The sequence below is a fragment of the Mus pahari genome, chromosome 9 (genome assembly GCF_900095145.1).
Source record: "Mus pahari chromosome 9, PAHARI_EIJ_v1.1, whole genome shotgun sequence".
Classification (NCBI taxonomy): Eukaryota; Metazoa; Chordata; class Mammalia; order Rodentia; family Muridae; genus Mus; species Mus pahari.
The window spans coordinates 88,396,403-88,409,833 of NC_034598.1; the positions used below are offsets into that span (position 1 = coordinate 88,396,403).

The 13,431-nt window shown below is 45.4% G+C and overlaps 1 protein-coding gene and 1 long non-coding RNA gene across 2 annotated transcripts in view; one reads left to right on the top strand and one right to left on the bottom strand.

Annotated features, from left to right (window-relative positions):
* Stab2 (stabilin 2) overlaps nucleotides 1–13,431 on the top strand; it is a 175,870-nt gene that overhangs the window by 138,750 nt on the left and 23,689 nt on the right. The window contains exons 45-54 of the mRNA XM_021204348.2: nucleotides 156–275; nucleotides 2,278–2,325; nucleotides 3,915–3,998; nucleotides 5,069–5,215; nucleotides 5,823–5,963; nucleotides 7,510–7,569; nucleotides 8,479–8,655; nucleotides 10,431–10,520; nucleotides 11,163–11,309; nucleotides 12,927–12,983. Of these exons, the coding sequence (XP_021060007.1) occupies nucleotides 156–275; nucleotides 2,278–2,325; nucleotides 3,915–3,998; nucleotides 5,069–5,215; nucleotides 5,823–5,963; nucleotides 7,510–7,569; nucleotides 8,479–8,655; nucleotides 10,431–10,520; nucleotides 11,163–11,309; nucleotides 12,927–12,983 (1,071 nt within the window). The remainder of the gene's footprint in view (nucleotides 1–155; nucleotides 276–2,277; nucleotides 2,326–3,914; nucleotides 3,999–5,068; nucleotides 5,216–5,822; nucleotides 5,964–7,509; nucleotides 7,570–8,478; nucleotides 8,656–10,430; nucleotides 10,521–11,162; nucleotides 11,310–12,926; nucleotides 12,984–13,431) is intronic.
* LOC110326179 overlaps nucleotides 2,875–13,431 on the bottom strand; it is a 35,766-nt gene continuing 25,209 nt past the window's right edge. Inside the window, exons 2-3 of the long non-coding RNA XR_002380775.1 lie at nucleotides 5,627–6,074; nucleotides 2,875–3,205 (exon numbers count right to left, since the gene is read on the bottom strand). This is a non-coding gene — a long non-coding RNA (uncharacterized LOC110326179). The remainder of the gene's footprint in view (nucleotides 3,206–5,626; nucleotides 6,075–13,431) is intronic.

A 13,431-nucleotide genomic window follows, 5' to 3' on the forward strand; every position in this document is an offset into this window, starting at 1 on the left:
GTTGGGATTTAGCCCAGCCTTTGCACAGGACAGATAAGTATTCTACCACTGAAATGTAATAGTCAATAGATTTCAATACAAAATTGCTTAGCAAAAATTGACTAACTTCCTGCTCTGACGGAACCCCCTCCTCCACCTCTTGGCAATTTTACCAGAATAACGGCGGCTGCAGTCCATTTGCCTTCTGCAATCACACGGAACAAGATCAAAGGACATGCACCTGCAAGCCAGACTTCACGGGTGATGGAATCGTCTGCCGTGGCAGCATCCACGGGGTAATGACAAGTCTCCAGGAAGTCAGCTCCACTTCCCAAACTGCTGAGAGTCCAAGTGGCCAGGGACTTGCAAATAAATCAGTTGCAATGAAAAGAACTTTGCCCAGGGAAATTCCTACGGCCTGGGGAGGATGTCACAGTTAAGACTGGCCTAGCTCTGGAGTCAGAAACATCTGGGTTTGGAATTGAGCTCTGCCCAGGAGTGGTACTGTGACACAGAGCAATGTCACTTTTCCTCCTAGGTATTTTTTAATAATGTATTTCTTAAATTTATTATTGGAGGGGGTGCTGAATGTTGGTAAACGTGTTTGGAAGTCAGAGGACAGTTTTATGAAGTCGATTCTTTCCTTTATGGGGGTTCCAGGGATCGAACCCAGGTCTCCAGGGTCCCTTGGCAAGGGCTTGACCCCCGAGACCTCCCCTTGTCTGTGATGTCACTTTCCTATGCATCACTCTGGGTCTGGAAAACGATAAGGACACCAACTCTATCCAAGTTATTACAAAATTAAATATGGTGATAGATGTCAGGAGCACAGAGCATGTAAGAATGACAAAGCATTGCCGTGCTTTGGGTTGGTGTGTGATGAGACCTTTATGATATGAGTGGTATACAGAATGAGGTGACTGTGGGTCATGTATGTGTTGTAATGTGAGTGTGGCTGTATGGTGTGTAGAGTGACATGCATATACAGAGCATGGTGACTATGACATACTATGTGTGGTGTGTGGATGTGTGGCATGGTGTGTGGATGGTGTGTTTGTAGTGTGTTATATAGTGTGGTATATGTATGTGGTATACAGTGGATGGTATGAGTGGTATATATAGCATGTGTGTGTTTGTGTGTGTGTATGTGTGTGGCATATGAGGTATATGTGTATGTGTGATATATGGTGTGTATGTCTGTGTGTATGAAGTATGGCATATTTGTGGTATATGGTGTATATAGTGTATGTGTGTGTGTGTGTGTGTAGTATGGAATATGGTGTAGTGTATGTGGTGTATGGTGTATATAATACATGGTATGGGGTATGCTATGGTATGTATGTCTGTGTATGTTGTATGTGGTATATCTGGTACATGGTATGTGTAGTGTATGATGTATATATATGTATATGTTGTATGGGTGTGTGTGGGTAAGGTATTATCTGTGGTATATGTATGCTTCTGTATGTATATGTGTATGTGTAGTATATGATGTTTATGTTATATATGAGGTATGTGTCAGGTAATATGTGTGTGTGTGTTTATGATGTATGGGGGTATAGAGAAGTATATCTATGGTATATGTATGCTTCTCTGTGTATGTATGTGTATGTGTGTATAATGTATGTGTTGTGTATGAGGTATGTAGCAGATGATATATGTGTGTATGTATATTTGGTGTTTGGTGTATATATGTGGTGTCTGGGATTATGGGGGTATCTGAGGGGTATATGTATACGTGTGTGATGTATGTGGGGCAAGAGTGGAGAAGGTATAAGGGGGTGTGGTATATGGAATGTGTGACATATTTATCATGTAGATATAATATGTGGTGATATATAGGGTGTATGTTTGTGTAGTGTGTGTGTGTGTGTGTGTGTGTGTGTGCACTCATGCTTCCCCCATCCCATCTGCCTACACTGCAGATAGAGGAAGAGGTGGTACAATACTTTCTGATTTCTATATTTTATAAGCACTCAGAGAATTGTCTTAAGAGAGACGAGAGCGTTCTTGTTGTCAATGAGGCCAATTCTGCCATAAACAATTCCTGACATTTACAAGACTTCAACTATATTTGGTGTGTTTTATAAAGATTTGAGCTCCATTTGAAATGCTTGTAATGTTCTGTGGACTCAGAGTTCCACTCAGTCATTCTGAGCATCAACCACGAGTCCCTCAGTGAGGCTAGAGGAGAGCCATCACCTGGCTTTCCTGCAGACACGTTGCCCCAGCACAACTCTGTGTTCCTGTGTGGAATTCACTGTTAAAATGTTGACATTTTCTGGTCCTTGTTTGCAGGAACTTCCTAAGAATCCCTCAACGTCCCAGTATTTCTTCCAGTTGCAGGTAAGAAAGTGTGTGTCTTCTCCTGAGGCTTGTGCCAGGCCCTGGATTCAATTCCCACCACTAGAATGTGTGTGTGTGTGTGTGTGTGTGTGTGTGTGTGTATGTGTGTATGTGTGTGTGTGTGTATATTGAACTCTATGAATATACATACCTATGTGTGTACACATACATATATCAACATGTCATGTTGCCAGCAAGATATTAGATAAAGCCGTAGCTTCTGAAGTCAGGGAGTGCAGAAGAAAGTTTGGAACTAGGGTTTACTGCACCTGCCCAGTTGTTGGCCATTTGTGAACTCTGTCTCTCAGGCCTCAGGTGTAATCACACCAGTTAACGTTTGCGACTCTAATCACATCCAAACATTGGAAGGGTACAGTGAAAATACAATAGGGAAGATTAAGGAGCACATTATGATAAGGCTCTTATCATGAGTGGGGCTTGATTTGTGTGAGTCACTGAGAACTAGATGCTATGAAATATAATACGATGAGGGGTTACCTGGCGGGCCTGTGCCAAGATGTCCCCTAAGAAGTCACTGTGTACAATAGACCTAGTTAAAGAGGCTTTATTTAGGGGAAGGGAGGGAGTGAGGACCTGGAGAGGGAGTAGAGGCAGACAGATGTGAGCAGAGCCAGGAAAGCAGAGAAAGTGGGGATGGAGAAGGACAGAAATGGGTTAGGGAAATGGGTCGGGCACATGTGGGAACAGAGAGAACTGCGATGGCGGGCACTCCTTTTATATGCCGCCTGGTGGACAGGAAGCAGAGGACACAGGCTAGGCATACCAGAAGAAGCAGGACAAGGTACACCTCACAGGGAAGCTCTCTTGTTTAGCCCGTCCCTACCTCCTGTCTTTCACCATGTCTCCTTGTCATGCTTCCCTGGAGGAAGCAACGTGTGCGTTAGGTCAGACCTCAGTCTCCTCTGCCTATGAGAAAGGCCTCTCAGGCACACATACTCCGATGTGTGCTTCTCAATCTCCTGGATGCTTCTTAACTAAGTTGGCGGTCAAGATTAAGTCTCACAGCAGGGCGGCTAGGAGAAAGCATGCTGACCTTCTGGGACTCCTCCACATAAATCCCAGATGCAAGGAAGAATGAGACACTAGAGACTAGGAGGAGCAAACAGCATAGCTGCCCTACAACCGCAGGGAAGACAAGAAGACTGCTAGATAGTTAAGTGAGTCATCTTGGTTGTTATGGTCCTATGATTATCACAGGGTACAGCCAGTCATTTAGAAAGGAGAGGCAGAAGTCATCTTTGATTGGTTGTTATAGTCATATGACTGTCACAGGATAGAACCAGTCACCTGGGAAAGAAAGGCCCAAGTCATCTTTGATGGGGGTTATAGACAAGCTGTTATCATCTTGATACCCTGACTTCAACATCATTAATCTAATAGCCACACGTTAATTTTATAGTTAGAAAAGGTTCATAGTTTTGATGGCAGAGAATCTGGCTTTGCTTTGAGTCTGAGACAAAAACACTGACTCAGGCCTATCTTTGAGCCCGGGCCTGTGTCTGGGAGAGAGGAAGCCGATATGCTTGTCTATGGAAGAGTGACGTATGACCCCATGTCCCTTCCTGCAGGAACATGCTGTCCGAGAGCTTGCTGGACCCGGCCCCTTCACCGTGTTTGTACCTTCATCTGACTCCTTCAATCGTGAGACCAGGGTGAGCAGGAGGTGGGGACCACAGAAAGGCTTAGGGAAAGGAGTGGCCTCAGAAGCCGCCATGGTGATGTTTGTGAACAAGGGATTTAGGCTCAGATAGAGCTGACCAGCAATAGCAGGGATTGCCTATCTCTGTGAAGACCCCTGCCAGGGAAAGCTTCTGGGTTTGGGGCACCACTGGACAGAGACTTTCCAGAGGCACCTAAACAGGGGTGGAAACTGGAGAAGTCTCAGGTGATCAAGTGATCGAGTGGATCGACACTCTCTATAGACTGCTGAGCAAGTGCTGAATCGAGGGAACTTAAATAGGTTCCTGACTTGCAGGACTTATCAGAGCCTTTATGTTCTATCAATCGCTGTGTTGCTGTGTCACATTGTGTATAAATATATTGATAACTATATATTGATAACTACACCTACATTGATAACTACACTCAGAATTGGGCCCGGCCTACATGTATTTGGCTTATTCTCAGTCAGATTTGTCGCCAAGTATTATCCCCATTTTACAGTGGAGAGCACTGAGGAGAGTAACGTTGCCCAAGCCCCACGGCTGGAGGGTGTTTGAGGAGGGGCTTGTTCTTAGCCACTGCCCCTTTCTCTGAGTCTGTATTTTGGGTACCAACAAATCAAAGACACTAGAATGATGTTTGAAATCATTTGACCTTTGGTTATTTTAACTTAAAGCCTCAAAGGAGTTTAACTTTTTTCCTGGTCTTTTTTTTACAGTGACTTCATAATTGTATTCTTTGTATCTTGCATCCAATGTATCAAGAGTATCTTCTAGTGTGCTCTTGGAGGGACCCTCCCATGGTCTCTCTCAGCATGTCTCCCAAGAAAATTCTGTAGGACACTGGTATCCTCCAAGCAGCGCTGACAAGCTGGGCTAGAAGCCCCTGAGGCTCTGCCCACCTACATTTTCATTGCCTTTCCTGACCAGACTCTCCCTGTGGCCCCAACAGAAACCAAGCCTGGCACTAGCTCCTCAGAGTTGTGGGGAAGAGGAGAGAAAACAAGAGGTTCTAGCAACAGGCTCCTGCCTCTGGCCAACCTCCCTCACCTCTCTTCCAGCTTAAAGTCTGGGATGAACAGAACCTCATGCCCCAGGTTCTGCGGTATCATGTGGTGGCCTGCCAGCAGCTGCTGCTGGAGAGCCTAAAGGTGATCACGAGTGCCACAACCCTCCAAGGAGAGCCAATTTCCATCTCTGTTTCTCAGGTAAGAGCAGCCACCTCAGGAGGGAGCTGTCCTTGTCCTCCAGGTGTCTGGCTTCCCTTCCCCAAAGGGACAGCCACAGTGATAAGGATTTCTTGTGTGTAGGGCCGTGGTATAGATTTTACATGTACTGTTTCAGTCTGTCCGGCAGCTCCAAGATGTGACTACCACCACTGTCCCCAACTCAAAGAGCTTAAGTAACTTGTCCAAAGTCACATAGCAATAGGCAGATGAGTTGAAATTTGGACTCAGAGGCAAAGCAGCTGCAGACAGCACAGATGGAGTGGAGGGACTAGTGATGTCAAGGACACTGATGAGAAGCCGACTGGGAGATGTTTATTCTGTGGGCTTTCAGAATTGTGTTGAAATAAGCAGCCAGTCAGGTCAGCTGATTTTATAATATTTGCTGCTAACCTCATGGTTGAAAACTGCATTCTCATCTCCATCTCCCCTTAGGATCATAATAAGCAATGTGCTTGCCAAAGGGCCTTCGGGCTCTGCCCTTGGAGTGCCCAGCTTCCCCTGCACATCCGGGAAGTATTAGTTCTTCAGGGAAGGACTCTGGAGTTTCTCTGTGCTCACATCTTTTGCTGGTCTCGTTTGTCTTCAGGATACTGTACTCATAAACAAGAAGGCGAAGGTCCTATCCAGTGACATCATCAGCACCAACGGAGTCATCCACATCATAGACACATTGTTGTCTCCCCAAAACTTGATTATCACCCCCAGAAGTGCCTCAGGCAGGGTTCTGGTAGGTAACCCATTGTCACTCTCCAGGAAGTGATGCCTGTGTCGCCCTTCCTTCATCTGACGTCTGGTTAGAGGCATGACTTTGAAGCCTTCTGATCCTGTTGCTTCAAGCCTAGTATACATAAGCAGGCAAAGGTTGTTTTAACTCATCACATGGATTCTAGCCAGGGACAGTGATGTGTGTCACAGCCCCAGCTACTCTGCACGTCATGTTCAAGGGTCATTTCAGCCCAGGAGTTTCATACCAGCCACGACAATATAGTAAAACCCTATCTCCTAACAAAAACTTCTATAAATATATAATTTTATAAGTTTTCCTTTAGTGTTCACAAGGGAAAGTTGTCTTATATAGATTTGGAAAAGAAAGGAGGCAGGGAGAAGAAAGAGAAGGTAGATAATTAGATATCACTAAAACTAACCCAGGAGTGAAACTGCTTCTTACTGGACAGAATGTGAAGTTGTAATTACTTATTTACTCTTTTATTTCTTCTCTTCATATTGGGGATTAAACCCAGGGCCTTGCACATGGTAAGCAAGTGCCTTTCTCCTGAACTATAAAATCAGCCTTTTTTTTGCTTTGTTTTGAGACAGGGTCTTGCTTACTCTGGTCTTTACTCTGAAGCCCAGACAGGCCTCTAACTGTTCATTTTCCTGCCTCAGACTTGCAAGTAGCTAGGATTACAGGGCCCAGGTTTAATTTTGTATTAGTTTTAGTTGTTTTAATAACCTTGTTTTGGTTATTAATTCTGGCCACTCTTCTTTATCACAGGTGGCAGAACCTACTAAACCTCACTTACAAAAAGGGGTTTCTTAAGCTAGTATGTATATGAATAACTCCTGTGTATGCCACAGTCTAAATTCAATGCTGCTCTGGTGAGAACAAAGCCAACTAGAAAGTCCTGACATGAAGGACCTCCAACCTTACCCTAGGGCCATCTGACTGTCACAGCCTCCTTCTCTCCCAGGCAGGGCACTAGAGACTTAACTGCTGACATTCACACAGTCATGCCCCAGGAGACTAGTGTCCCTGCTAGCTATACCTCATGGTGTTCCTTCTCACCAACAGTTCTTGGGTTTGGTTGGTCCTACATTGGCCCTGGGTTTCTAGCTGCAAGGGAGTTTGGGAAATGTTGTATCCAGCTTTCTAACCTCTGTAATTTGGCAAAACATGGGCTGCTATGTGTGCTACTATGTGTGCTGATGAGCCAGTAGATAGCTCCTTCTGTGTTACCACCATTGTGAGCAGTTCGGTTGTATTAAAGTACTGGTAAACTGTCTAAAGGGGGCATGGTCAACCTACAGATGTGCTCCAGGATAGCCATAAATGTGGCCCAACACAAAATAACAAACTTACTTATGACACTAGATTCGTTTTGTCTCTTGAGTGAGAGTGGTCACCTCAGGAAGGTGCCACCCTCCAGTCATGGAGAATGTAGCATCTGTCTTTCCCTGCTTAGTTCTCAAGGATAAACTTAGTAGATAGCAGTGTAAGACGGCTGTCCACACTTAAAGGATGAAAGGTTTGATGCCCTTTCTTATCTTTGCAGCAAAACCTTACTACAGTGGCAGCAAACCACGGATATACCAAATTCAGCAAGTTGATACAGGTAACACACCGAGGGGGCGGGGGCTTGAGGACAGTGCACCTGAAACTCAGGTTCCCCACAAAGCACACTCTACAATAGGACCTCAACTGCATAAAGATCTAAGTCTTAGAATCTCTAGGGAGCTGGCTAGAAATGGGGGTTCTGACATGTTGGAACTGAGACCTGAGGACTCACAGAGCAGGAGGAAAGAACCAACCACTAGAAGCTGTCCTCTGACCTCCACACACAGCACAGCCTTCAGTAAAAATAGATACATACATGAAATAAATACTTTTTAAGTGAGACTATCCAAGGATGTTTGGAATGAGAAATCTTTGTCTAGCGTGCCATCCCAAAACTCAGTAGTCACCCTGTACCTGTTCAACAGGGTCTGGTTGGACAAACAGTTTTAGAGTAAACTGGGAAGTCTTTCAGTGAAGTTCATAAAGCCTACCTCACATGGGGGAAAAAAATCAACACGTGATGTTACCATATCATGAAAGGCTCAAAATGACTTCTATTCATCTTGACATTTATTTGGGGTACATTTTATCTAGAAACTTTATAAGTAAACATTCATATCTCAATACAGTAGAGGGTTATTTTTTAATGAAATATGAGAAAAAAATAAAAACTAGTCATAAGATGTTAAAATATTTGAACAGAAGTAGTCTCAAATATAAGATATTTATTAAAATTTACTTTCCTACTGACAGAAGCCTAGAGTTTGACTTTCTGGCTTGCCTTCTAAGGAAATGGGGTTCAGAATGGTTGGGGTGTGATGCTCTATCTTCTGGCTGTGTGCTCTGGAACCTTCAGAACGTGACACGCCAATGAACGTGTCGTAGAGAGACTGGCTCACATATCAGGGAGGGACCTTACTGCACAGACATGCATACACCAGCCAGAGGATGGTACCCTGTGTTTCAGGACTCAGGTTTGCTGAGAGTCATCACTGACCCCATGCACACCCCAGTCACTCTCTTCTGGCCGACGGACAAAGCCCTCCAAGCCTTGCCTCAGGAGCAGCAGGACTTCCTGTTCAATCAAGACAACAAAGACAAGCTGAAGGCATACCTGAAGTTCCATGTGATCCGAGACACCCAGGTAAGCTTTGAAATGTCCCACGGAAAGATACAGTCTGGCACCGAGGCCCCACAACCTGCAGTTCACCGTGTGTCCCTGCCTTAGTTAAGATTTTATTACTGGGAAGAGACACCATGACCATGGAAACTCTTAGAAAACACCGAATTGGGGCTGCCTTACAGCCTAAGAGGTTCAGTCCCTTATCATCATGGCGAGAACCATGGCAAGCCTGCAGGCAGACACGGTGCTGGAGGAGGAGCTGAGAGTTGTCCGTCTTGATCTTCAGGCAGCAGCAGGAAACTGTGTCCTACACTGGGCATAGATTGAACATAAGAGACCTCAAATCCCACCCTCAAAGTGACACACTTCCTCTAACAAGGCTACACCTCCTAATAGTGCCACACCCTATGGGCTAAACACATGAATCTATGAGGGTCATACCTATTCAGACCACCGCAGTCCCATGCATCCATGGGAAGGAGGGACCTTTCCCCTCTCCACCCTGTTGTGCTCCCCTGACTGCCATGCTTGTGCTCATTGCAGTATACCTTGTCTGGTTCTATTGTCCGGGCCAACACCCCATACCCAAGAGTACCCACTCTCTCTTGACCCGTGCACTGCCTTGGCACGTTCCTATTTCACATGGCAGAATGGCAGCTGACAAAGGTCCCCCCAAGCGTTTCCAGATGGTCTTGACTGCTCTTGATTCCAACATCCCTAAGCAAATGACTGATTCGCTGTAATGCCATCAGCTATCGACCCCAGGAACCAGTCAGCTGTCCTGGAGAAGCCAGATCACATGGGGAAATGGCAGTCCTCAGTGAGCACTTCTGTCGCTCTGAGACAAGGCTGTCCATTCCAAGATGCCAGCGCCCTGACTTCAGTTCACTCATAGGGTCTGCACAGCAAATCACCACAACCTCGGAACTGCAAAAAGTCACTCCCTCACTGTGCTCGAGGCTAAACTGCTGCCAGCAAGGCTGCAAGGTCATTTCTTTGAGGGCTTCTGAAGATGTCTGTTCCCTAAGTCTCCCCTGGCTGCTCATGGTTTCTGGCAGCCCCTGGCATTCCTTAGCTTGTAGGTGCATCCATGCAATCTGCCCTTATCTTCCCACAGCCATCCTTCCCTGTGTCTCAGTGCCCCCCATGGCAACCTCCTCTTCTAAGGGCATCGTTTATATTGTATTAAGGGCCCACCCTACTATAGGATTATTTCATCTTGCCCAACTATTAACTATATTTACAGAGACCTTGCTCCCAAATAAGATCATATTCTAAGGTCATTAGGGTCAAGATTTTATATAGATTTTTGTTTGTTTGTTTTCTTGAAACAGGGTCTCACTGTGTAGTCATTGTAGCTTGGATCTCACTGAGTAGACAAGACTAGGCTAGCCTTGAACTCAGAGGCCTGCCTGACTCTGCCTCCTGAATGTTGGGATTAAAGGTGTGTGCCACCACGACTGGCTCATATAACTTTTAAAGGAGCACATTTCAGGCCACAAAGATGCCCTGAACCGTTTCCCAACTAACTCCACTCATCTTTTCATTGTCTTCATACACCTAGATAGCCCAAGCACGGATGCCAGGCCCTCACAACCCATCCCTGCAGAAGGAAGCTCTGCCCCTGGAAAGTCATGGGCTTGCCTCACTTTGCTTACATTCTCTGTTGCTTTAGCTTGAGTTATTAAAACATGTAGGAAATCTTGTGTTACCCATTTGAGATGGGTTTGCTGGCGCAGGAGCTCTGGCCCTTCAGTCCCAATGCAGGTATTAACATGGCTTCCTCTCTCCCTCAGGCTTTAGCTTCAGACCTCCCCAGGTCTGCTTCCTGGAAGACCCTGCAGGGTTCTGAGCTGAGTGTGAGGTGTGGAACTGGCAGTGACGTCGTGAGTGTCATGGGGTGAGGGTGATCACATGACAGGAAAGGGGAGGGTGGTCTCATGACATAAATGGGGAGGGTGATCACATGACAGGAAAGGGTAGGATGATCACATGACATAAAAGGTGACAGCAATCGCTTGCCATAAAAGCTGTTCTCCAAAGTGAGTGTCATGGGGTGACAGTGATCACATGACATGAAAGAGGAGGATATTCACAAGACAGGAAAGATGAGGGTGATCACATCACATGAAGGCTGTTCTCGATTGTGAATATATTGGGGGTGAAGGTGACCCCATGATATGAAGGCTGTTCCCCAACCATTCCCATTCTGAGAGGCATTCAGGTGTCTTGAGGTGTTTGGGACGTTGGTTTTGTTTTACATTACAGCAAGCTCCTTTTCTGTCACTGACTTCAGGAGTGGCTAAAAAGTATCTGACACCCCTGGAATTCCAGGCTTTCATGATAAATGCAGTAAAACCTTACATGTTTGTTTATTTATTTTACTCCTTTCTAAGTCCCATAGGAGCTGGCTACATTATATGCTGTGAGAGGAAAACAAGTTTGGAAGAGATTATTGATTGATTTTTTCTCTCTCTCTCTCTCTCTCTCTCTCTCTCTCTCTCTCTCTCTCTCTCTCTCTCTCTCAGGGTGAGCTCTTTCTAAATGGACAAATGTGCAGGATCATACAGCGGAGACTCTTGTTTGATGTGGGTGTGGCCTATGGCATTGACTGCCTGCTAATGGATCCTACCCAAGGTGGCCGATGTGACACTTTTACTACCTTCAATATTCCGGTCAGTCCCCAAATTTCAAAATACCAAAAGAACCTTGTACCGGAGACCAACCCTAGTGATCCAGCATAGGCCCCAAGGATAGCCATGATGAGTCCTGGCCCCAAGAAACCTGAGGGCCAGCCAATTGATGGCATTCTTCAAACTCAGAACCAGCAAGCATCTGCTTAGCCAGTTGCAGGCCTTGAATATTATTGGTTAGATACCATCTACCCATGATTCCTTCATCACTAAGGAAGCAATGCTTGGATACCAAATGTTAGCTTTTTATTGTACCATTCATTTTCAAATCCATCCTTCCATTTATTCATTCAACAAACATCGTTTTGAATTCCTACCAGGTTACAGCATATATAAATGGCCTACTTGGCAATTAACAAAAGTGGTTCCACATATATATGTATGTGTACATCTATATATGCATACATACATACATAATATATGCCCTAGACACCTCCATTCAATTTCCTATTCATTTTGCCTTATGTCAGTTTGCAACACTGAATGAATCTCTGTCTCCGGCCCCCCACTCTGCCAAATACGTCCACCATACAAAATATGCTCACTTTCCCTCGTCCAGCCAGTAATTCCATCAGATGAATGTCAGCTTTGATCTGCTCTGCTCAGTGCTCATCTGACCCCACAGCAACCCAATAGTGAGAGCAGTTGCTACCAATGCTGTCATATAGACTTGGAAATGGAGGTGACAGGACTACACAGCAGAGCTTGTCACTGCATCATGTCAGCATCTGGCATCTCACACAGTTTAATAAACATCTCACAGTTTTAGGATTCCATCCTAAACAGGAGATGAAAGAAGGTTTTCCCCCATGTTTTATCAGGTGTAACTTTCTTAATTTCTAAAAGGTATCCATTTAGAAATTATTATTATTAAAAATTATTATTATTTTCTCTTAACAATTCCCCAAAGGTCAAATGGCAGCAATAAGTCTCCTCTCTATGCTATACCTTCTGAAAACTAAAGTTCAGAATGTATCAGCAATTGGTCAGAAATCTTACAGCTAACTTAAAATGCATTCCCATGTGCCCACATCCCTGTTGCTACAGTGTGTCCGTACCATACTTCCTGGGCTCAACTGTACAGTAGGGAACTGCTTTCAAATGGCCATGCAAGACAGGCCTTCGGAGTTTTCCAGGGCAAAGTGAAGTGTGTGCGTTTATATGATCTTGATCATAGCCATATTGATTAAGGGGTATGCGTGCGTGTGTGTGTGTGTGTGTGTGTGTGTGTGTGTGTGTGTGTGTGTGTGTGTAAGCTCTCATGCATCTCTTTGTGCAGGTGCATGTAGTTTCCAGAGGTCAACCTGAGGTGCCATTCCTCAGAAGCCATCCACCTTATTTTTTTGAGACACGGTCTCTCTGTGGAATCTAGGATTCACGGATCCAGTTGGGCTGGCTGAGCAGCCAGCAAGCCCCCAGTGCAGGGACTACAGGTGTGCACCACCATGCCTGACTTTTTATGGGATTTTGGGGAATTGAACCCAGGTCCACCTGCTTGAGCAGCAAGCACTTTACTGGCTAAGCTATCTCCCCAGACCCAGATTACATTCTTTGATCACTAATATTCTTGATATTAAAGTCTCTCATATTGCACCCTAGGGGGAATGCGGGAGCTGTTTCTCCACTCCCAGATGCCCACTACAGAGCAAACCAAAGGTAAGGATGAGTCATGTGATCTGGAGGGCCAGGGCAATGCTGCATTCTCAGACAAAACCAGACCTATTCAGGGTGGTATGGCACAATGTGTGTTTCAGTCTCAGACCTCAGTCGTCTAGTAGTGGTATGTGTACAAGTGGAAGGGCCTGTGAGTGTGTTTCACGATGTGAGACCAATGTGTGTGTGTGTACATGTGGAGGGGCCTATGAGTGTGTTTCATGGGGTGAGACCAATGTGTGTGTACACGTGGAGTGCCTGTGAGTGTGTTTCACAGAGTGAGACCAATGTGTGTGTACACGTGGAGGGCCTGTGAGTGTGTTTCACTAGGTGAGACCAATGTGTGTGTACACGTAGAGGGCCTGTGAGTGTGTTTCACAGGGTGAGACCAATGTGTGTGTACACGTGGGGAGCCTGTGAGTGTGTTTCACAGGGTGAGACCAATGTGTGT